This window comes from Dicentrarchus labrax, unplaced genomic scaffold (genome assembly GCF_905237075.1).
Source record: "Dicentrarchus labrax unplaced genomic scaffold, dlabrax2021, whole genome shotgun sequence".
NCBI classification, from domain to species: domain Eukaryota; kingdom Metazoa; phylum Chordata; class Actinopteri; family Moronidae; genus Dicentrarchus; species Dicentrarchus labrax.
Window position 1 is genome coordinate 6,524,397 of NW_026136713.1, and position 25,585 is coordinate 6,549,981.

Consider the following 25,585-nt stretch of genomic DNA (forward strand, 5'->3'; position numbering starts at 1 on the left):
GCAACCATACTTATTACGGACTATGTCTAGCTACAGCCTCCAATAAAGTTCAGTTTCAATTTGCCACTCTCCTTTGCGAGTGCCGCAGAGAGAGAGAAAGAGAGAAGCAATTTGAGGCAGCCCTTGTAAAAAGTGAGTGCTAAGTCTGCTGGTATTGTCGGCCAAATTGTCAGGAGGCCAACTGGGCTCTGCTGTCGTGTTCTGAGCCCTGTCTGGCTTTTTCGCAACCTAGGCCACATCCACACTGCAGATAATAAATAACACAGGGCAAATTGCTAAGATAGTAAGAGCAATGGTGAATATAAAGGTGAGAGAAATGTGTTGTTCAATCTGCCAAAAATGAAATCAGCTGCCCAAAATACAATCAGAGTACTTCTGAAAGTATACAAGTGTTGTATGCAAGTGGCTACATAAACAAATAGGGTGATAGTACATAGACACAGACAAAGAAGAGTAATGGTCTAATATTTTATGTTGATGAAATTATTATAATGTGTTACCCTATGGATGAATAAGTCTCCCATGTTGGGGAAAATCTATTCACAGGATCTGGGCCAAGGGGGTTAGATGGAAACTGACAAGGCTGAGGGAGAGGGGAGGGAGTTTGCTTTGCTCCGGTTGTCAGGGATGGCCTCTTGGAGTGTCCCAATTGTGGAGGAGATCACTTTACCACATTAAGGGTACCTCAAAAGAACCTCTTCAACAGCACTTTGGCCTAGCCTGGAAGAACAGGGCTTGTTTTGACTGATCTGCCACCTTTTATTGTCACTGTTCTGCCGACCAGCAGCTTGCTCCTGCCTCAGCTATACTGCTACTGTGGCTCTTTGAGAGACACTCACACACAACATATGTGCACACACACACGCATGCACTGCAAGCAGGAATGCGGCAGACGCACATGCACCGTGCACGCACACTCCCGCGTACATTGTGCGCACAAACCCACACACAGACACAGAAACCCCAGGGTATACTGAGGATATTGGAAAGATTGGAATCGGCTTTGATGATAGCACTGATCAAATAAAGCATATAAGAATTAGAAATGTACTGGAGGGTGTGTGAGAGATGGAGAGGTAGACCCACTTGTTACCTTGTCTAGGCAACGAATAAAAGAATCACAAGTTCATATATCATCAAAAAACTGCAGAGCGAATTTTGAAAATCCCTGAGAATTTCTCTTTTCGTTTATTTAACTGGGGCCATGTACAACAGAACCTTTAAGCTAGAGTTAGCTATATATACCATTTACATCTGCAGTCACCGTGACATGTCTGATTAATACATCCTACCAATTACTATTAATGTTTGACATAATGTCCCTCAGCAGTGAGACAGTTTGAGATAAGTGTACACAAAGCTTTTACCAGTCGTGTTGGTGAGTGTTAGCTATGATCAATTGTAGATGTAAATGAATATCTGCATTATTAATGAGGTGAAAATGGTCAGAGATCATATTTTTGGGATTTGTGATGACAACTATTTGTAAAAATTTATTTTGATCAGTGCATTTAGGAGAAAGAAAACAGTAGCGTAAAAACTGTTCTGGCAGGGATTGGAACACACACACACACACACACACACACACACACACACACACACACACACACACACAATCCGCTGATATTTCTCAGAAGCACTCTGTGTATGCCTGAATGAAAGAATCACTTAATTAAATGCTTGTCTATTAAATTGAAAAGACAATTGGGATGAATAATTTCCCTTACTGCTGTAATTAATATAACATGTCAGACTAAAATTAAAAAATGGTCTGAAGTCAGTGTAATGCATTTCTCATTACCCATTTAATATACCATAATTGATTTTTATGTGGATCCGTTTTTTATTTATTTATTTCATTTTATGATCTGTTATAATAACAGACCCAAGCTTGAAAAAACAGGTGAGTGTTCTTAAAAACAAAATCGTTTAGTTTTACTTTTCTCTAATCAAACAGAAAAAACAAACTAAACTTAAAGTTGTTTTTTCTCCAAAGATGGGGTCACTTTATGATGTGGCCTTAGCCATTTGTGCATCCTGCCTTACTTCATAATCATTTTTATCCGGCAGTTAAAAATAATTAACAAGTCATGCTCTTTTGTCGTCCACCATTTTAGGTCCTCACTCCAGCAATGAAAGGCCTTTCCATCAACATGGTCGCGTAATAGTGTCAGAATGCATTTTAAAGTGCAGTAATTCAGTGGTTTACACGGCCTCATAAAATACCGACATGCCCCGATAATGAGAAGCATGAATGGAAACTTGGAGTTCCCTGTGGCCCCTATGTGTTTGAGCGAGTGGGGAGACGTAGATTGAAGGAAGAAAGGAAGCAAGCAAGAAAGAAAAGGGATTTTTCAAGCCACACAACTGCTCTCTAGTATCCTTTATGACAAAAGAAAATTAGATGACAGGAGGACTGTACTCCTTAGATAGACGCCTGTGCTACCAGAACACAGAGAGTCTGAGACTGGTATGCAAGTTCAGAGAGACAGGATGGGGAATGAGGTGTCCCACGGTTCCCTCCTCTCTGAGTGATATCATATGGACAAACAGCAAAGGTCACAGACAGCTCAAGCACTAACTCTTCATCTTCCAGCCTGCTCTGACACTCTTTATGGTTCCTACTGACAGGCAGGCCGAGTGTGTATGTGCATGAATGTACTGTACATGGATGAATGTAACTTAATCGGAATATGTACAAGCAGTGTGTGCATGGGCTGTGTGTGTGTGTGTGTGTGTGTGTGTGTGTGTGTGTGTGTGTGTGTGTGTGTGTGTGTGTGTGTGTGTGTGTGTGTGTGTGTGTGTGTGTGTGTGTGTGTGTGTGTGTGTGTGTGTGTGTGTGTGTGTGTGTGCTTAAATGCTTCTCTGCATCTCTCCCTCCACCAGGTGCTCAGTGTCAGGCATCTTGCAGAACATGTCTTATTCTTACAGTCCCAACGTCTCGCTGTCATGGAATAAATCATGATGCAGCGTGGAGGTGGTGGCAGGCAGCGTGAGTCAGAGAAGCAGTCTGCTTGACTTCACACTCGCTGGGGATCTGGTAACTCAGCAGGTAGCCAGAGTACAGATTGAAACTAACTCTGCCTTTCTGCGCTCAACACGCCCCGAGAGCTCTATTCAGGTTTACCACTGTTCCTTTATTGTAGAATAAATTGCAGGAGTTCTTTTTTTATTGTGTACAAATGGGATAGGTTCAGGGTAGTGTTAAGGTTTTTTTTTAGTTCTATTTATTTAGTCTTAGTCCTGTGTCAAATGTCCCTTTTAGTTTTTAGTGTATTTAGTCAACCTCGTACTGTTTATTTTAGTTAGTTTAGTTTTAGCTGTCTTGGCATTTTAGTCTTATTTTAGTGAAAGAAAACAGTAAAAAACAGCATTTTAGTTTTTTTAGTGATCAGATTATATTAAACATTTCAGCCAAGTCTTGCCAAAACCAAAACATATTTCACATAAGATGTTATCTTATCATTATCTGATGAAAAACAGGTTAAAAGATCCACAGCACAACCTACACAATGTAACACCACTGCTAGTTGGCTTAATATAGCTTTAAAAAATAAAAAAAATAAAAGTAAACAATGTTTTTTAAACCGCAATTTCTTTGTGGTGAGCCTTAATGCGTCTCTTCAGGTTTGTGGTATTCTTAACTGCTATTTTATAGCCATATTGCTCCACTTCTGATAAAGCAATGCAGTTTTTTTTCTCAGCCTCATGCCCAAATATCATCTCACTTCTTTCTCCCGAGCTCTGTTGTTGTCATTGTTCACTTTAGTCCCGTCTTTTTTCTTTAACAATGTTCATTTTGATATAGTCACAGTTAGTGTTTAATGATGCTGGTGCCATCTCGTCACTGTCCCGTCTTAAGGTCGTTGACGAACACATTTAGTTATAGTTTGGTTAACAAAAATGTCATTGTCATTTGTCGTTTTCTCTGTGTAGGTGTGTGAGTGTCAAAGACTTGATGTAATTCAGGTTTTTACTGGAATAACCCTAAAATGCCTGCGTTTAAGTTGTTCAAAGAAATCAAGAAGGAGAACTGGAGTCATGGCCAGGCCAGTGATTTGTTAGTCTCAGATGGTCACTGGGCATTAGTGAGTTAAATCCTGGAATCAGCCTATGACCTCTCGGGTGAGGTTACCTCCACACAGGCTGTTTTTCCTCTCCCTTGTGTTTTTGTTAGCACTAACAAGATTGACTTATAGCAGATTTGCACTACTGTGCATGTTGTAATCGCTGACTAACTAGCAGTTATTCATACGCCAAGCAGTATAATACTGGCACGAATGGGGATGTCTGATTTATATTAACATCTCAGCAGTCACATCTGTGTTTATCAGGCAACTGTTTCGAACGTGACTCAGCCAATCAAAACTATCTGTTTTCTAATATCTTCTATTGCTGAGGTAGTGTGTAAATCAGTATTTCTGTACAGCAGGCAGTTGCTGGGGCCGATGCCAATGAGTGTGTGAATTACACCCATGCATAAAGCTGTCCTTGTGTCCTGCTGGCCAAGAGCTACAGGGAAGCTGGAAATGATCGTAAATTAAGCAGAACTTGGCTGAGGAAATCATACAAAATCTGGGATTGAAAGGAACATTTGGAAGGATTACTAGAGACCATAAGAAGAGTTCCGATAAAGTGAAAAAGGCCGACAGAGGTGGGGCACGGGATGTACAGTATCAGAGTGCTAGACTACATGACAGACTGGTGGAAAGATGGAGGAGAGGTCAGATTTGGGATACAGTAGTAGTCGTAAACGGTTGTCCCAGCTGATGCCTGCCACTAGAGATGAATTATTCACTCACTTGTCAAATCAATAATGACCCGGTCTTTAGTGGCCTACTCTCCCCATGCCCTACTTATCGGTTTTGGGGGGAGAGGACACATTATTTTGATATTTTAGCGGTTTGCGTTCATTGTAGTGGACATGCGGCCCCTTGCTGTGGTAAATTGGCTGTCATTTGTTATCATTTTAAGGATTGTTTCTGGAAAATTGGAACTTTGTACGCAGCATTACTAAAAAAGCCCACTGAAGCTGGATTGAAGTGAGCACACATGATTAATATGGCAGTTTTGTTGAAATGGAATGTGGCAAATGGAGGTGGGGAGGGGTGGTGGTGGGGGTTTGAGGGGATTCGGGGGGTCTGGCAGGATGGGGGGATGTTGCCATGGCTTTTAAGGGCATGGGCATGTTTGGATGGCACAGCCCACCCCCTGCCCCTCTGCCTCTGTTCATGTGTCACTCACTGTCTTCCAGCCTGTAATTTTCCATCTACTGTAACAGTCTGGGCACATCGCCACCCAGGGAACTTTTAAAATAAATAAAGAATTCATTAAATAATTAGTATCTCCACAACAATCTCTTTTGTTCTGTCAATCTCGGAGCGCTCAAAAGTCACCCTGAGAGATGGAGAGAGAAACAGGGGTGAGCAAGCGAGAGAGGGGGAGAGAGAGAGAGAGAGAGAGAGAGAGAGAAAGAAATTAGTGGAAAAATCAATTTAAAAAAATTAAAAGCATTGAATTTTTTGAAATGCTTTTTACTTATCCGCCATTGATTACATCTAATTGGACCTCATTTCCTGAGGAAAATAGTGTGTGTGTGTGTGTGTGTGTGTGTGTGTTGAGGTGTGTGTGTGTGTGTGTGTGTGTGTGTGTGTGTGTGTGTGTGTGTGTGTGTGTGTGTGTGTGTGTGCGTGTGTCAGCTTGTGTGTTTGTGACATTTTCTAATGGTTGGGTGCATAGATGATAACCACTTGGCTTGGAGACAGACAGATATGAAAGGCTGTCACTCTGAGCAGAGACAGCTATAATGGCCCCATGAGTGTCTCTGTATGCGTCAGTCCGTGTGTGTGTGTGTGTGTGTATTCATGAAAGAGTGATGATAGGGGCCCACACTTGGGGCCCGGCCATGCTTCCTAATCAAAACCCATCCGCTCGCTGGGTGCTCGTGCATCAGTGTGCTTGCTCTATGGTGTTTACATTGGGAGAGACGGAGCAGAACCACCTCTTTGTCCCCTCAGAGATTTGACATTGCCCGCACCCCCACCCTGCCCCCCCTGCCTGCCACCCTGCTGTATGTGTGGTTAGCAGCCTGGAACATCCTTGTGTTTATGAACAGCTTGCACAGGGGCTTGGGACTAATGTAAACCTTGTCATCGAAAAAGGACTGAAATAAGACTTTTGAAGTAACTTAATCACAAAGATTTCTTCAAGGTGGATCATAACAAGTTGATTTTCATATTATTTATCATATTTAGCATCATGTCATATGTGAAAAAAGGCTAAGCCATTATCACTTGCCCATTATTACTTTAATATTTCAGACTTCAAAGCAATGAGAGATTACTTAACTAACTAACTTTGAATCATCTGTGGCCCTACTGTGGGTGAACTGGCACCAAAATCACACGACAAAGACAAAACTGCACTGGCATAAAAAACACAAGTCCCAAACTGAGGGTAACCAACAGGTTAGTTTCAGCAAACATAACAGGTACAACAGTAAGCAAAGTAATGTGGATGTGTTTGCAGTTCATTTAAAAGTTAAACACTTGTTTTCATGAAGTGTTCAGATTATTTCGTCTACCCTCTGACATATTGGATGTGTTTGTGGGTGTAATCTGGGTGAAATCTGTCATCCTTTTTCAAACTTAAAAACTGCTGCGTTGTCAGACTACACATATGACCTGTGATGTATCCTATGCACCCAAACAGACACTACACCTCCTTTAAGAGCTTCAATAGCAAAGTACCTTTACATTTTTTAAAGTTAAAAAACTGAAAAACAAATAGACCCTGAAAATATATCAGCTTAAATGAAATTGGTGAAATGAGAGAATCACAAGTCTTGTCCCTGTGCATCCGTAAATGAGACTTTTACTGACTATATTTTCTGTATTCTAGTTATATTGAATGTTAAACATCACATTACAGTATTCCCCCCACCAAAAATTATACGTAGAGTTTTGGAATGTTGCCCTCCAACACTTTCTGGGCAACCAAAAAAAGCACTTGTCGCTCCTGTCTGTCACTCCTGTCTTTTTATTTTGTGTAAGACACTACATCGAGTCGACATTTAGTTTTTTCTGAAATTAATGGGGAATTAATGATTCCGTTATTCCCCCGCTGTGCGAGGAAGGGGGGGCTTGGGATTCTTTTTTTAATCGCCCAACCTCTAGAAACTGATTGGAGCAGAAAAAATACGCCCAGTCCCCTTCTGCCAGGCCTCACAATGGAGGCGCTGATTTTTTTGATAGGGTTCTATGCTGCCAGGGGGCCAGCTGGAATTAGAAGTGGATTAATAATTTTAAACAAGGCTAAACCGCTTGGACTGTCTGTCTGTCTGCTCTTTCCAATGCTTAGCCAATGGTCCGTCTGCTCCCCGACCACATCAAAACAATCTAAAAACACTATATCTTCCTAATGAAGAGGGTTGGGTTTAGTTTATGGGCTTGTGAGTACATGAAAACATGCTTATTTAGACAGATTTCATGAGGTTCTGAGTCTGAGAAGAAGCCAGGATTATCGTGAACATTTTTACATCACCAAAAGCATTACTCTGACTTTACTACGAGTCTATGAGTAGGTGCTATGTATAGTTTATCAACTTTTTATTAATTTCCCACAGTTTTTTCTTCTTTTATGCTTTTGATTAAGCAAATCCTGGACCAGCTTTTAGCATTTTCTGTAAGTTTGTGGTCAAATATGTCATAAATCTTTGCACTAATCTACCTGATCGCTCTATTTCCAGCACCTATTGACGCTGCTCCACCCTGCCATGTTAAGACATGTATGAAAAAAAGAGCACTTCTCCTTGTGTCAGATGTGTGCTTTGATGTGAGACAGACGGTGGACGGGAGTTGGTCTGAGTTGGTCCAGTGGCTGGAAAGCTAAGACCACCAGAATGGTGACCCCAGTCAGAGGAAAGATTAGGTTTAGCACCAGTGGGAGTGTTAAATGGCGAGTCGCAGGGATTTGGGGGTCTATTTGGAGTGATCTAAAAGCAGATGTATTACCAACTGAATTTGGGTATAGTAAAGCCTGACAAATCAGGCCCTGCTGGTGACATCTCTCACAGAACATAACCATGTCTCAATAATCCCCATGTAATTTATGTGTGTTGGACTACAAGTGTGTGTGTGTGTGTGTGTGTGTGCGTGTGTGTGTGCATGTGTTAGTGCATGTGTTACAAGGACGGACAGAGAGGGAAGAGGTTTGAGAGTTTGAAAGTGCACGTGTGGCCTCTCTGTGGTCTTGTAGGTGGGACTATGAGTGTCTTTGGAGGGACGAGGAAGCAGAAACAGCCCTCAATAATATTAATTGATCCAACTGGTCTTTTGACAAAGTACGATGAGAAGGAGAGTCCTAATGGGCCCAAATAGGAGCCAGGAGAGGCCAGACTGCACTGCACAGGTTATTTCCATTTTACAAACAGCATTGTGGATCTAAATCTATTTACACTGCTTAATCCAAACAGGACAAATGCACCTACAGATGGAGCACAGATCAATAAAGTGGGGGAAAAAATGGACTATAGCATAAATCTATACTATTTTTCCTTTTAATTCAGTCATTATAGAAATGTTCTGTGAATGTAGCAGGGACATTAGCCCCCTTCTGAGCTATTATCCTGGCTGTCTGGTGTTGCAATTTCACACTCTACTGATTCCGACAAGCAGTAGAGAGTCTGCATGCCCCAGATTTCACCTTATTTAGGTAATACAGGAAAATCATTCCCAAGACAAGGTAAATTAAACTGGGTACTGGGCTGGCACACTGTTGCCAATTTCAACTGAATATCAAATACCAGAATACCACATAAAGAGGAGAGGAAATTGAGCTCTACACAGATTTTACTCCACTTCATAAACCTGAAGATTATTATTTTACAAACTGACAGGATGCACTGATCTGTTATAAAATCAGCTCTCTAAAAAAAATTACTGCTGAGTAAGTTTGTTCACTTACTTATTCATATTCTTTTTTTTTTCTTTTTTTTTAAGGGCCAAGTTCTTTAGCTCTTAATGTGGGAGCTCTGTCGTCGAAGGTTGAGCCAATGTCACGTCTTATAATATCACCTTTTACAACAACTTCCACCACCTTCATTTCTAATGCATGAACGACGGCATATTAAATGCAACTGACAGACAGGAGAGGATATATATTATTTATGGGCTGTACTCCGCAAGAATGAAAACAAACTGCCTGCGTGGTAACGTTTCTCAGTATTAAACTGCATCATGACCTACACACAGCGTGAGTTACAGCCCCTCAGCCTTTTGTTTTATTTACTGCAAACATCTATCTAAATTACCTTATCTTTATTGGGCTCTTTTTGCGGCAGAGAATAAAAAGCCTGGCGCTGAACGGATTCACTACAGAACAAAACACACGAACAAGGGCTCCCTTACAAATGGCAGACTTTATAATGGTTGAGTTTTGAAACGCTGACATTTTTAATCCATAGAAAAGTCGAGTAAGTTTCGTTTCTGCCGACGCAACACGTTTATTAATTAAACTTATTTAACGGGTACTTCTAATGAAAGGCTTTTCCTCCCTGTTGCACCGGTACTTAAAGAGTCCCTCTATAGAAATGGCTCCTGTTTGGATTTGAACTCGGTTTCCTTGACTTCATTGCGCCCAAACCTTTCAAGGACAAGAAGACAAGTGGGTCGTTAATAATTAGAATTGCGCACATTTTCTTTTTCTCTTATTTTTGGGTTGTGCAAGGCCATGGGTGGTAAGGTTAGTGCAGCTGAAAAACGGAGGCCTTGAGGTTACCTAAAACTTAAAACGCGCTACATCAAACCATTAAATTGACATGCCAAAAAATTAAAATAATAAATGATGGGAAAACTTAATAAAATACTAAAAAGTTGAAATCAGCAGGATTTTACAAACCGTCTGATTGCAGCATATTATTATACTTGTTATTGTTGTCATTAAAAATAATAATAATAATCCACATGCTAATTATGTGAACTGCATAACAGTATCAATATAAATAAAGTTATATTTGTTCTCTAATAACTGTATATAATATTGTAAGTAGTACATATATTTATAGATTTCTTTACCATAGACAGATAGACACTGTAAAAATAATGAAAATAATGAAAGAATTAAGAAGAAATTGCTTATTTTAAAAAAAAGAACAACAATTTATTATTTTTTAAATGACTCTTATTGTTAGAGCAACATGTTAAACTTTCCTTTGACTTTCGGGGGAAACTGTGGAGAAGATTAGATTTCAACGGCCACTGAGCTCCACTCCCTCCATCAGGGGAGAAATATGTCATCGGTCATCATAGCAATGGATGGATAGGGTGTCTCAGAGATGTAAATGAAAATATTTGGCTGTGTTACTTTTTAACAAACAGAAGATTAGTTACAACCTCTAAAGGCTCTCCTGAAGGAAAATGTGCAATATATTAAGGGGAGATCTGCCAATCACACAGCCGTGCACAAACTTTGGAAGCACACTCCTGAGTCTTGCTGGATGTGTCTTTGTGGTAAATTCCATCCCACTTCTTATGGTGTTTTAAATAACATGCTAAGATAATTTGTACTCCTATATAGAACTACATGGTGACTAAGAATGGGTCTAAATACAATACACCACATACTTTTGCAATGCTTGTGAGAAACAAAGTCCCTTCTCTTTTGTTACCCGCCCTCAGACCAGAATTGAAACAGGAAAAGCAATTATTGGAGCGATTGTCCCACAGGCATTGAAAAGCTATCAGCATGAGGGTTGGGATTGGCTTGGGGGACACCTATGGCCCCATGCATTATCCTGGCATGAGGTCGCTTTGGCAATCGCCTGCCAATTTCCACCAGCACCTGGCTTTCCTAACCCCCCCACCCACCCTCTCCTTCACCAGGCCCTCCTACCTGGTTCCTTTTTCCTCCTCCTCCTCGCTCCCAACCCTGCTGGCCTGTTATTTGTCCCAGGATGGTGACCATTAATACAAAGAAAAAGAAATCTGTACTGTCCAGTGAGTATGGCAAAAAGTTGATGGTGGGCAATCACACTGTATTGTTTCCCATCATGATGGAACTGATTGTTGATACTTCTAGGGGAGAAAATGTCTTTGACTCTGCTCTGTTGGTTTGAAGACAGAGCCGTGAAAATACCCAAAGACCCAAAACCACAGACTAATAGTATGTCTAATGCTGTGAAAATATGAGCCAGTGGTATACTGTTTGGGCCAAAAGGCACAGTGGGAGAGTCGAGTCTAGATTAGTGGAAAAGTGGGAAGAAAATAACTGGTGCTATGTCTAACACTTTTTATTATGGCTGTTGAAAACCTGTATAACACAGCTGTTGAATATCACTCTCCTTTAGCAGTAGAACCCCCGCCACCCACCCACAAAACCTGGTCCTTTCCTGTTAAGGCCCAGTTATCCAAACACATCTTACTGCAGGATCACCTCTGTTTCTCACAAGAATACAACAAGGGTCGGGGCATTACATATGGAAAATCCAGGCTGCGTTGTTGTTGTGATGGATTCAAACTCCTGTTTGCTATTATGTGTCATGCTTCCACTCTGTACTCATAGTCATCCTTACAATGGTGCCTGTGGCAATACACTGCAGATGTTAACACAGAAATATTTATTAAGTGGTTCCTAGCCTTGGTAATGAAAGATGCTGAAAATGCACAAAGGGATGCCTCTGGTTTGTTTGAAAAGAAATGATAAGTTTCTTTAGTTGTTGTTTTTTTTTTAATCACAAAGGAATACAGGGACATTTTGTTAATGAATGTCCCTGGGAAACAAAAGAAAATGATTTAAAGAAACCTTTTTGTGTGTTCCTTTTCAGTGTTATTAATTTCACTTCTGTTTGACATGTATTTTCAAGGTCAAGGGGACATAATAGCTTCAGAAGTTAAGTATGACACCAGCTCTGATGTCCTTGGTTGTATTACAACAAAACATTTATTATTTATTTATTTATATTTTTTATTTTGTATACACATGTAAAGGAAAGGAAAGATGCATTGCACTTATATCATCCTTAAGCATCTTTTTTAGCAACTGCTGGGCCAGAATTTTGTCTGCGGCATTTTTTTTGCACATGGCAGCACTTGGAAAATTGTATCATGCATGCATGATTAAGAGTATTTAGTTTAACAGAAGGCACCGATAGCAGTTAGTCTGAATCATAACAGGTCTGTTCTAGTTGATGTTGAGAAATTATGACCCCAGTGCTGGCTATCAGTTGCCAGTAATGTTGAATCTAACTCATGATTACATTGGAAGCGAATGTTAATAATAGAGGATGGAGAGGTAAACAAAAAAGTGGGTAAATAATTACAGGAAATAATAATAAAACTAGCTATTCTAAAATATATATTTATTGCCAATAATAATTAATCAGCAATACATGCATTCTGGTTGAAACCCCTTTATTGTAATTAGTTATTAGTTATTTTCTTTTACCATTATGTGTTCCATAAATTAACATCGCAAAGATTATTGTAACACCCTATAGGAGAGTGAACTCTGTTCCTAGAAATAAAAAAAAATAACCGGTAAAGTAAATGTTTGCGGGTTATTCCCCACAGCGTGGCTGATTGGAGAGTTCTAGGAAAAAAAATACTACTTTGATTATTATCATTGTTTCTTTCTGGGTTTGTGTGACGCCAGGAATCGCGCACACACGTGCTGAGGCTGTGGTAGGATCAAGCGGATTGTTATTCATGGAGCAATCCCTGCCTCATGCATATCCATAACGGATTAAAGATTGCGCAAACATTATGCAACCGCAGCCTTTTCGCGATGATTGGCATTTCTGGGACACAAATCAGAATTGTGCAAGAGATATAGGCTACTTTTTTGTTTCCCGTTGAGTTGTAGTAATGGCACTTTTTTTTTTTTTTTTTTTACTTATTTAGTGCATGTTCATTCATGCGCTCTATCTATCTATCTATCTATCTATTCTCTCTCTCTCTCTCTCTCTCTCTCTCTCTCTCTCTCTCTCTCTCTCTCTCTCTCTCACACACGGGAAACAGCTCTGTGCGCCACCACTGTGGAACATGTGGACCATGATATTAAAACACATATGCGTCCCTGCCCCATTCCCTGATGTTTCAATAACTTGGGAGCTCCTCAGAACTCAGCTAAGAGCATTGCGCAAGCGCGGCAAAATCTCCAAGAGAGGGGCGATGAATGAAGTCTTTAAATAATGGAAAGGCACTCTCCAATTCTAATTCATTGTCTCCAGAAAAAAGGGGGACATTAACGAGCATTGTGCTCTTTATTTTGAAAGGCTGATGAATATGTGAGCGCCGCCGTCCGTCCCCTCGGGGGCAGAAGCCGTCCTGTGAGGTGGAGGCTGTCCCAGGACGAGGGGTTTGCCTCTCAGGTGAAAAGTTTGCTGAAAAGTGCTGAGTCACACAATCCACGCAGCCTGGAACAAATCTAACTTTTTTTTATTGACTTTGCAGGTGATATAAAAGCCGAACACGCAGTCGTGCTGCGGTTTCAATGAAATATTTAATTACAGATGCTGATAGTTTAGGGTACATGTTGTTTTAAACGGTGTAAACCTCAACACTGCAGCTTCTCCAATAACCCTGCAGTTCAATGATTTATAAAAACTAGTCTCCACTCCTCAGAGAGCCTTTATTATTGCGCCGCTTTAGGGGGGTTGCGATGGGGTGGGGGGCGTTCAGAGCAGAGCAACGAGCCATTAAAAAGATGTCAATTGCTCATTTGCCCATTTACCACCTCTCAAAAGTGTTGAAAATATATCCGTCAAAAGACAAACGCAAAGCACAATTGCCGAACATCTGCTTTGCTGAATGAGCGTTTGCCGGAGCCCTCGCTCGGGACCTATTAGCGTTGATTCCTGCGCTGCTCTGATAAGAAATTCATCAAGTTTCTGACACCCCGCCAGATGTTGGGGAATTAGCGCTGTCTCCTGTTGGACATCCTACTAATAGTTTGTCTTTTCAGCCCGTAGCATAATAGAAATATCATTTGAGAGGTGGGTGTTTTGTGTGTGTACGCTGGGGGCCTGTAAATGATGGCGCTATGACAACATTAACTGTAAATCTGATGATGTAGTTCCCTTGGTATTTTTTATTTCATTTATTAACTATGCATTTGACTGGTCTGTTAATCTATTAGTTTTTTTTTTTTTTATCAGGCTCACTTTTGCCAAACAGTGTGAAAGCTTTAGGAAACTCACTGAAGAACTTCTTTTTATAATGCTTGGCCACTTTCACTCATTTCCTCATGAGCAGAAATGCCTGCAGGCTACAGTACTACTGTATGATGGGTATGTAAATGTCTCTCAGGAGCCAATTGAAGAATAATTGAACTCAAAGACAAAGCCATTGTGTTAACCAGTTTGCATCACAAAGGCCACGAAACACGTTAAGATATAAAGACACACCGTGGATTAAGGTACTTTGTGATTGCATATTCAACAGCCTGCTGGAGGTGAAATAAGCATCGATAATTAGCAAGCACATCAACTTCCGCGCAAATGGAAGCCGTCGGTTAACGAATTATCAGATGTATGTTAGCTCTGGTGCCATTATTGGTTCATCAAGCCATATTTTAGCTTATGATGTTACAAATCCATCTCACTCCAATCTAATTGTCATGGTGCGTTTAGTGACAAAATATCCTCGCAGGCTTAACGTCTTGATTAAAGAAACTGCTGCCATAAATACCCACAGTAATCCACTGTGTTAACTTGTTGTGTTGCTATATGTGGAAAGATAAACCCCACATTCTCAGATGACTGAGTTAATAATTCATGATGATTCAGAATTGGCAGCATCGTGTCTATTTAGAGCAGTGATGGGAGGAGATCTCCATCCTGGTGTGTTGCAGAGAGCAGAGTTTTGCGTGTGTGTGTGTGTGCAGGGAGACAGTCCCACATCCAAAATGTGTCAGATTCGGATCAAGGGCCAAGTGCCCTGCTAAAGCGCCCTTGAGCAAGACCTTGCACCGGGCACTGACTGTAAAGTAATAGTGCCAAATAAGTCAGCTCAACTGTTAACAGTCCTGCATGTGGCTGTCTAATAGCCTAATTACTAATTTATTAATGAGTGATAAATTAGCCACCGGGTTTATTAAGATCACAGCCTCCGTTGCGTGACAAAAGGCGCTGGGAACCTGCTTGTATCGGTTTATCCTCTTAGAGCGGGCTCTCCCGCTTAGCGAGCAAATACTCTGCGACCGAGAAGACGGAGGACGGTAGAAGGGGATGGGGTTGACCAATCAATCCGATATCAGACTTCGGCGACAGGCTCGAGCCAACTCAGTCCTATTTTTTCCCCCTGCAGAATGGGACCCCCCCCACTTCACCCCCTCTCAGCAGCCTCCGCTCCCTTCCTCCTTACGCAAACCCTACAGGCAGGCAGAGAGAGAGAGAGAGAGAGAGAGAGAGAGAGAGAGAGAGAGAGATTATAGGCTACTGCACGCTGCCAACAGTCAGCTGCTATCCTCCGGGTTCCACACACCAGCAGCCAAGTATAGCAATCCATAAGATAACTTGAGATGAATGGGCGCTAACGTTAATTCAGAGGCAGTTGCAGTCGGCTGCAGAGGGGGCATTGTTGTGATGCTGCCGCTAGTCTTTACACAACTGCATCCACGTGACCGTCACTGCTTTCTAATCCATTGAGAATCCACCAGAAAGGAGCCTTTCATGTTTTTTTTCCTCCTCCTTCTGGATTGAATCGCCTGCTCTGGTTTCTCATAATCTGGAGACGATGACTTGTATTGGGCGTCAGCATAAATAACATACGTAGGCTATAGGTAATAACACGGGCTACTCCCGGTGGACGGTAAACATAAGTCAGAAAACCCCGCTGTTTTATTTGCAGCGTTACAGCTGACCCACGCGCTTTGAAATGACATTAATGGGTGATGTAATGGCGAGGAAATACCGATGTGATCCACGCTCAGATGTAAACATGTTATAAATTGTATTGATTTGATTATCATATGTTGCTCCTTCCCTCACGGTAATAACCCGCCGCAGGTCCGTATAGCACATCCACAGATGCATGCGTAAAGATGCAGCCACCATGTGAGCCCGCCGAGTTTCGGAGAGAGCCGGGTCTCGGTTATTTGACGTCACGGTGTCTGAGAAGGGGGGAACTTGAAATGTGCGACTAGACGATCCAGGCAGGGAGGGAGGGGAGGGTACGGAAGGAAAGAGGAGGGTGGGATTGGGGGAGGAGGGGGTGCGGAGAGGTGGGGTGAAAAGAAATGAAATCAAACGGAATGTAAGGGGTGCGCTTGCGCAAAAAGTCAAAAGCAGAATTTGAATCAATATTCCTAAATCTGTTTATAGTTGAAGGATCGCGGTGTGGTTGGGGGAGAGGCTGTGTGTGTGTGTGTGGGGGGGGGGGTACGAAGCACCTTGGAGGGGGGAGGTTGGTGTAAAAATGCTCCTCTGCTTTTGAGAGTAAAACAGTGAATTCTTCGCGTTACAGCACTCTTTCAAATTACACACTGTGTTTTGTTGTTTTTTTCCTGCATTTAAACGGATATAAATACTGCATACATGCTACTGTATAATATTAAAGATTTCAGGCCTGTGCATGGGCTCTTGTTGTCATTCAAACTGATTTTTTTCGCCGTTTAAATGCTTATTATGGCGTCCATTGATGTGTGGTAACTCCTTTGGTTGTTTTTATGAAGCGGTTCCTTGTTAATCGGGTAGTGGGAGACGCTGAGGCAGCGCCACTTTTGGCAACATATCCCACTCCACTTTCACGGTCACACAGTGTCCTCAGTTGCCCGTCTTCCAGTCTGCACGTCAGGATTATTATTTGTAAGCGCTCATTAAAAAAAAAAAAAAAAAGATAAAAACAAAAAAACAGACTTTACATGTGCAACTTTTGCAGCCATAGTGGAATGACCCACATCCCAATCTCAACCTACTACTGCCAAGAAGTGGTTCTCTGACTTGCTCCCCCAATATTCCCATTCACACGCGCATACACACACATACAGACACACACACACAGCCAAGATACTAAGATGGCGCCTTAATCAGTGTCAAGTTCAAGTGACTCCTACTAGTCTGATACAAACAGCATGGCAAACAGTGTCGGCTATATGCATAAGGGTGCAGGGAGCAGAACAACATGGTGATAATAATCAACGTCGCAGTCTGAAAGTCGCTTTTCATAATGTTTTTTTAATTTCAGTCAAAATTTCCGTTCACATTTCTTCATAAATAGTTGGTAAAACAAATCAACCAACATACAGTAGCCTAAAAAGTACAAGGAACCTTTGCCTCTGGTAGCTAAATAGGCTAACGCATAGGCCTGCTGTTGTAACATGGTTTGCCTCAATGTGGCACAGTGACACAGTTCATCAGTAAAACATTTTTGCTCTTCAGGAATAACTTGGAGTGTGACCCATTTCTCCCAGAAAGTGTTACAACATCACATTCTAGCTGTGTTTACATCAGATATTTTTCTCTGACCTCTGGACATGGGGCAGAAAGGTGGTGGGAATAAGAAAAAGTACTTCTTTTAAATTAAGGTATAGAAAATAGCATATAAAACATATATTCCTTAAATTATTTAAATAAACTTATTTCATATATCACTGTCACGAGGTACCGTTTTTTACATTTTATTTTAAAAGTAGTGCTGGTGGTCTGAAATTGTTCTCATATGAGTACAATATACTTTGTGTATGCATAATATTTAATTCTTGAGAATAGGTTACAATGCAATGCTGTAACTCTTTTTGCCACTGAACGTATTCTCCCCACAACCCACATAGATCTAGAATTCCTTCCACTAAATTTTGTTAAACACAAAAAATGTCATCTTGACAAGTTATTCACACAAAACAAGCAAATGTGTAATCAAACTGCTCTATATGCAACACCACAACAAATAACACGCTTAGTTTCACAGAAGAATTACATTTAAAACAATGCAAGCTGACAGACAAAAAACTTTTTTTATTTTTGAAGATACTGTGTTGTGACAGTTCCATTGTTGCCGATGCACACATTTAAACATACTTGCACAAAGACATTGCTGGAACTATAAAGGTTGCCATACTGGCGCATATATTTGGGTGCTTGACCCGAATTTGAAATACTCAAAATGCTGTCACCTTTTTGGAAATCATGAACTTCGCACACTTGTCTAAGACCTGTATAGGAGTGCAATAGGCTGATGGGTTTATTATTCTTTTTTTTTCTCCCCCAATACTGAGTTTATGCTACGAATTGACATCTAGTTCTGATCCTATAAAAGTAAAATACACAAAAAGTTTAAATTTAACCAAACATAAAGATATCAACAGAACCGTTTTATAGCTTCTCAGCTCAACTGAACTCAGTTCTACAAAGTCAATGATTTACATGTCAATGGTCTCATAAAGAAAATAAAAGTGACGGAAATATCTGCATTATATATAGACAAATCCATAATATTCATATAGATGATTTCTTCGATCCAAATAAGACACATGTAGGCCTATTGGTTAAAAAGGGGAAAAAAAACAGAAGGATACAATCGCGATGTTGGAGCTTTAGTTTATCATTTGTTCAATGTTAAGCTGGTTATGACCAAAACTGTACAGTTCTTGTTAGAAAACATTTCCATAAATATCATTTAAGTTTCAGAACTTATACCCATAATTAAATTACAAATCGATAAATATGGCATCATGGATATGTATTTACAACGGTATTAACAAAAGGCAACGTTATATTCAACGGTAACAATCGTAACCTAATACCACATTTCTCCACCTGAAAACGGACGTTGACAATAGATTCGACCCCATCAAACAAGGAAATACATTCACGAGTATAATATTTATTTAGGATTTTTTTTTCTGTGTTCAAGTTCATGACAAAGACTTTGGCACGTTTCTTAAGACTGTTTGAAGTTCCAACAATCAATTGAAGAGGCGACAATAGCGCGTCACCGTCATATAAAACAGCGTGAAATAATCTTCCTTTTTATTCTTTTTTTTAAATAAAAATTTGAGAAAATACATAAAATGAAAAATAAAACATTTTTTTTCTGAAATCTGTAAACTAAAAGATAAAAAAACACTTATTTATACTGAGAAAGTATTACGTTTTTATTTATTCGTGATTTTATTTGATTTCCTCAAAACTGCGGAATAAAAGTCAAATTTCGTGATCCTGAGAACGGACGTGGCCTGCTTGGTGCTGGCTTTTGCTCTCATCTCCTGTTGTTGTTGTTGTTGTTGGTGTTGTCCCAATCCCATTTGTGTGTCTGAGGTGTGTGTGTGTGTGTGTGTGTGTGTGTGTGTGTGTGTGTGTGTGGTGAGTGGAGTGAACAGGAATAGTTTTTTTTTAAGGTTTTTATCCTCAGTTATCCTCAACTCCGTGGTCCACGTTGAGAGAGGGTTTGTTCTTCTGACTTCAAACGTACCATTCATTAAAGTTGGGTGCCAGTCCTTCGCTGTGGCCAGACGTGTTTTGTACGGCTAACGGCGGTGTTTTTGTCGGGTCTTCAGTGCTGGCTGAGACCAGCACAGGCGGTGTGGACGACTCGTATCCAGAGCTTGCTGCTGGGGACGATTCAGATCCTTGAGACTCATGTACCTGCAAAAAAAAAAAACAAAAAAACAAAAAAACAACAATAAATACCAAAACAGGACTTGAGTGGTGATGATGAGTGAGACTGAGTGTAATAGCAATGTATGCCCTAACAGTACATTTAAAGTGGCTTGGTTGGAAGGGTGTTGAACTTAAAGGGGGATTAACTCTGGGTTTTATAGAGGAAATATAACCGTAAACAAACTTGCAACAGGCACGGCAACTTCTACACTGCAAAAAATATCTATATCAATGCGCCATGTCTCTCCTAAAATGTAGTTTTCCCTCAGTAAGTAAAATGTTAATGAGGAGAGAAAATGTAGACCCTTTTCTTTAAAACGGGTTACTTAATCTAACAAGTCAAAGAGCAGTTGTGAATCTAGTATCAAAGAATGTGAAATATCCTCAACTCATTTACTGCTATATTACAATTGTTGAATTAAACCAAGAGTTCAAGTGTCATTAAAACACTTAATGACATCTTAAATGTTTTTTCTGTAGTCTGACAGTGCTATAACATCTGAAGAAATGCCTGAAGTTGTGATAGCCCCTGTCTGTGGCAGAGGAGGAGGAGGTGTAGTGTGTGTGTGAGTGTGTGCGTGTGTGCGTTAATGTGTTTAAGGAGTAATGAAGACATTAATTACCTTCATGTGTTTCCTGAGAGAGCTGGGGTGTGTGTATGACTTGTCGCACACTTTGCAGATGTATGGCTTGTCTGATGTGTGCACATGCATGTGCTTTTTCCTGTCGCTGCTGTTGGCGAAGCGTCTGTCACAGCCATCAAATTCACACTTAAACGGCTTCTCACCTGCAGGATTAAACACACACACACACACACACACACACACATCGTGAATTACTCCAATAGCCCGCACAAACAAACTCCCATTGTAACACCGTCTATAAAAGCCGAAGCCCGGAGATGTAAATTGTCTGCACCCTGTTATATAACAGAGTAACCTACATTTTCGTGGCGACATGGATACAGCTCTACTACTACACACTGCTCTGTCAGGCTTCATTTATTCAAGAGGCCTGCTCCTCATGCTACTACTGGCCTGCTCCGTGCGTCTGCTCTTCCACTAGTAAACACTGAATCAACAGGGCATTTCTGATCTACGTGGTGGCTGAACAACGGCGAGAATTATAAACACAGCTTTGTTTTTTATTTCTACAGCCTATGAAACACAGCCTGATACTGCTTGATTGTAATTGTACATGAGGCTCAGAAAAGCACATGTGTATTGTATGTTAACAGCCGTTCACATGCAGCTAAACTTTGACGAGTGAGTGAAGTATCTATGTTTATATCTCACACACAACTTCTGAGCATTGAAGCTACAAGAATGAATGTGGGCTGACACAGAGTTGTCTAACAGAGTCGCAGTTTCTGTTTTATTAAGCCGGCACTAATTCATACATGTATTTAGAAATAATTCAGATAAAAACTGCACCAAAAACAATATGGGAATTGAACAGCATGATAAATGTGGGCCCGAGTTTTCAAATATTTCCTGTAAACAACAAAAATAAGATGCCCTTTTTCTTTTCTTTTTTTTTGGAGCACTCTGAACCAGTGTCTAAGACACACAGCATTTATATTCAGGACAGCTCCACTTCTTAAATGTTATTCTACGCACGCCGTGCCATTGTACCTACCTGTATGTGTTCTTTTGTGGATTTTCAAATTTTCCGATCTGGCGAATATTTTCCCACATCCGGGGAACGGGCACGGGAACGGTTTCTCGCCCGTGTGCACACGGATGTGGTTGACGAGTTTGTACTTGGCCTTAAAAGATTTCCCTTCTCTCGGGCAGTCCTCCCAGTAGCAGATGTGGTTGCTCTGCTCGGGGCCGCCGACGTGCTCCATGGACACATGAGTGACCATCTCGTGCATGGTGCTGAAAGTCCTGTCGCAAGTCTTTTTGGGTCTGTTCATCTGGTTCTCGTCTATCCATTTGCAGGATAATTCTTGTTTAATCGGCTGCCGCATGTATCTAAAGAAGGCTCCCGGACCGTGGTGTGTCGGCACATTCATCCCCATGTTCATGTTGATAGGGTGGCTGTAGTTGTGGAGCTGAGCCCCGTAGGGGTCCGTTCGAGGGCTTGCGACCGGACGATACGGATCGGGTCTTCCGAAAATGTCCCCGCGTAAGCCAAGATGCATTTGGCTGTTAACTACATGTCCACTCGGAGAAGTGTGGCTCACCCCCTGGTCGTGAAGTCCTGGAAACAACAGATGTCCGGGGTTATCGGTGATCCCGGGCGGCCCGTGGAGGCTCCCCGCCGAAGCTGCAAAGATCCCATGCTGGGCGCTAGGCGCTGTGGACTCTCCAACACCCCGGTTCCGGAAGAGAAAGTCCCGTGTTGAATTGAACGCTCCTCCGCCGTACGAGCCCACCTGCCCGCCGTGAGAGTGTCCCAGGGCAGCTGCATATCCAGTGGCTTGCGGGGTGAAAGCTGACGTCTGGCTGGAGGCGATATCGTGAGCCACCGGGCTGATTTTGAAAGCTGCGGAGTGGGAGGAATCGGTGAAGGGATTCAGTCCCAGACTCGGGTCCCTGCTCCCGATTTCGTGGTGCCGTGGTGTCCCGAAGCCCCCCACTCCTAACGATGCAAACTGCGGACCGCTATCAAGAAGCATAGTCATGAGCTTGAAGCAAAACTTAGGAGACGGGAAGAAAACAGAAAATAAAATTAAAATCCAGTTTAGCGGAGCGCGCAAGCTGCAGACACCGCGCCGAGATTTACCACGTTTTGCGAAAAAATCCTAAAATAAAAAAACACACCAAGCCAAAACGGGGAAAAATCCTATGCGTAAAGAGTTGGGAGGAAAAAAAAACTCCCGTTGACTGCGATCCGTGAGAAAGAGGATCAAACTTCCCCCCCTTTCCAGGCGGATGATGTCCTTGGACTGATAAAGTCAATCACTCACTCCCAGAACATAAATGAACTCGGGAGGCAGTGCTACGACAGCCAATCAGCGCTCGGCTACCCCTCTGACACGTGACTACGAAGGAGGGTGTTAATTGGCTAGATTTCTGGTGATTGGCACGGTTCGGTATTGAAGATGGCAGGTCGTCTCAATTGGTTTCATTTGATTGGCTCTTACAGGCATTATTTTGCAGGTATAACGGAGCACTCTAGCGCAGATCCTGTGTGTGTTATGTGTAGCGCATGTCTCATGCAGCCTTACGTGATTTACACTCCTCAACAAACTGCCCAACAGTTTTATAAATGATAAGAAATATAACCTGTGCAGTATATAATACCCAGTGCGAGCTTTTTAAACAACTTATGTTATTTAACAGAAAGTGTTAGCGTTAACGAAGTTATTGTGCAACATGAAATGAATTTGATTTGTCATATTTAGTGTGTAAAAAAAAAGTTCCAATATATTTTGAAGGCAAGTTTTAACTTTTGTTAGATTTTTGAAACCACTATCTATCTATCTATCTATCTATCTATCTATCTATCTATCTATCTATCTATCTATCTATCTATCTATCTATCTATCTATCTATCTATCTATCTATCTATCTATCTATATAAGTTTATATGACAGTGACTTATTTTTCTCTTTCATGTGACCAGTTTTCTGCTCTTATTAACTGAAAACTTGAATGTACTTGGCACAGTTCCAAAATGTGCCTTTCTTGAAGCCGCTTGAAAGGGGAGGGGGGTATTTTTTTTGCAAAAGCTCTATAGGGTGTAAGACGGAGGAATAAAAGACAGAAAGAAAGATGGCAGTAATTGTAATATCCTGAGATTTTTTCGCTCAGCCAAAAATTCGTGCCATTGAGCAAGTTTCACAGGGCTGCCGCTGACTCGCTGCAGGACACATAAAATCTGATCAAGTTCAGAGACGCGCTGAGTGCTTCAAGCGGCGCTTTTTAACTCCAAGCCTTTCACATCCTTTCCCCCCCTCAATCTGCCCCAGGAAGGAGCTCACATTCTTTATTTTAGGGGATCTGGACCCAAAAAAAAAAAAAAAAATCTTCAAATCAGTCCTTCATTCAGCTTTCGCCCTCATCCTACCGCACTCACTCCAGAACATTTCCTCGAGAAAGAGTTATAGATTGAAAAGGTGAGTTTTCTAACTTATCCGTAGTCTCTCTGTGTCAGAGCGGGTGTGAGGTAGGCCTGTGTGTGTGTGTGTGTGTGTGTGTGTGTGTGTGTGTGTGTGTGTACTGTGGAAGTGTGTAAATCTACAGTTTATTATTATATTTAGCCCGTGGAGGTTGCATGGGATTTCGTTTTCTTGAAGTGAACATAGCCTGCTCGGTTCTTAGGCCTGTTACTCATATGGTAATTTAATTGTTGGAAGGACCTGCATACCTCTGTTTTTTTATGGCCGTCGTGCGCATTAGTACAACACTTGCTCTTTTTGTACATAACCTCAACAACTTATCTCGAAGCAAAACGACGAATGAGATTCACTTCATCTCTTTTTCCTCCGTAAGCTGCTCTCTCTCTGTTTGTCTGCCTCTCTCCCCTCCCTCCCTCTCTCTCCCCCTTTTTTCTCTCTCTCTCTCTCTCTCTCTCTCTCTCTCTCTCTCTCTTTCTCTCTCTCACCACTAAGGCATAGCCTCTCACAGTTTACTCCCCCCTTCACTCTCTCTCACACACACACACACACACACACACACACACTCGTCTTGTCACACACAGCATGCGCGTGCACTCACACGCTCACACACACACACACACACACACACACACACACACACACAGTTAACAGAGTTTGCCTTTGCAGTTTTGCAGTATGAGATTTATGGCGACCTTTTTGAACTTTCACAAGTGACAAGCAGCCTGTTAAGTTTTTCTGTATTCCCTCCATATTTTATTGGCTTGTTGAAACGTGAAGGCTCCATACGCCACTTAAGGTTATGTGCCGTGTATTTGCAGCCATATTATCACTATGAAATAATTCAAAAACACGGTTTAGATGAGTCACAAATGTTTGTGAGCGACAGAGCAGCAGCGTAGGCACTGAGCTCTTGCTGGGAAAAAGGGGAGCTGTCATCAGCTAGGCCTAATGTAAAGCAACTGTTGCTCGAGAGTTAAATTTAAAACTAGGCTACTGCAGATCTCTTCGGGTATACTAGTGTTTATTGAATATTTTATTAGGCCATTTAATTAATTCTGCAAATGTGGAATTTGACGAGAGGGACACGCATTTTCTAATTGTATATCTTTCCCCAGCATCAAAACAAACCAAGAGAGTCAGGGTTGGCAGAATGTTAGGTTATTTCTTTATCTAATTTTAATTCTCTATTTGTTTTTTTGTTTGGTTTTTTTTATTGTTTTTAATCGACCTCTTCTTGCCTGAGAGGAGCAGCCTGCCATGGTGCACTGATAATATTTTTTTACTAGACAATAGAAAATGGGGAAACTTTAAAAGAGGGGGAAGGAGAGCTTTATAGAGCTGCACTTTTGTTAACCGTTTGTCTCACTCACACCAGCCATTTTCTCCCAAAATATTTTACACCGCTACTCGAGCTTGCCGCCCTCCGCTCACTGACATTTTCACCTCTATTTTTTTGAGATATCTATTTAATTTAATTCTGATAGATTTGGGACAGTTATATTTTCTAGTTTTGCAATCAAACGATTTTGTATATTTATTTTATCTGCAGAATTTCAAATCCATAAAAAAAAAAAAAAAAGATTAGGTGAATATGACACCAGGCCTGTGTTTTCTTTGGTTCAAATATCCGACAGTGGAACATCTTTAATGGTGATTTAAATGTAGGCGTAATGCAACGTGCTAAATTATAGCAGGATATTCTACAGGACTCTGTATAATTTGATGATTTAGTTATCTCTGCTGGGATTACCTCATTGGGCGTTGGGATAGCCCATTGGTTATAACATAATCTTCTTTTAACTGAGCATGCGCGTTACCTTAAAATATCACAATATTGTAGTGTGCATACCTCTCTGACAGTATGCCCATGCTGTTGGAAAAGAGCAGAACATAACCATCAGCCTAAATGGTAAACAACTCAC

The 25,585-nt window shown here is 41.3% G+C and overlaps 2 protein-coding genes across 11 annotated transcripts in view; one reads left to right on the forward strand and one right to left on the reverse strand.

Annotated features, from left to right (window-relative positions):
- Positions 1-25,585, forward strand: part of zic6 (zic family member 6) — a 101,496-nt gene that overhangs the window by 39,732 nt on the left and 36,179 nt on the right. Inside the window, exon 1 of one of the 10 annotated variants that reach the window (XR_007887324.1) lies at positions 22,625-22,701. The exons of 7 other annotated variants lie outside the window; for them this stretch is intronic. The gene's annotated coding sequence lies outside the window, so the exon portion shown is untranslated. 2 more of the 10 variants (XR_007887329.1, XR_007887325.1) reach the window with 2 other exon arrangements.
- On the reverse strand, positions 17,151-22,480 carry zic3 (zic family member 3 heterotaxy 1 (odd-paired homolog, Drosophila)). Its single transcript, XM_051421040.1, has 3 exons — positions 21,233-22,480; positions 20,218-20,381; positions 17,151-19,579 (listed from the first exon to the last, which is right to left on the reverse strand). Exons 1-3 carry the CDS (start codon positions 22,221-22,223, stop codon positions 19,397-19,399), a joined length of 1,338 nt encoding a protein of 445 aa, XP_051277000.1. The 5' UTR covers positions 22,224-22,480; the 3' UTR covers positions 17,151-19,396.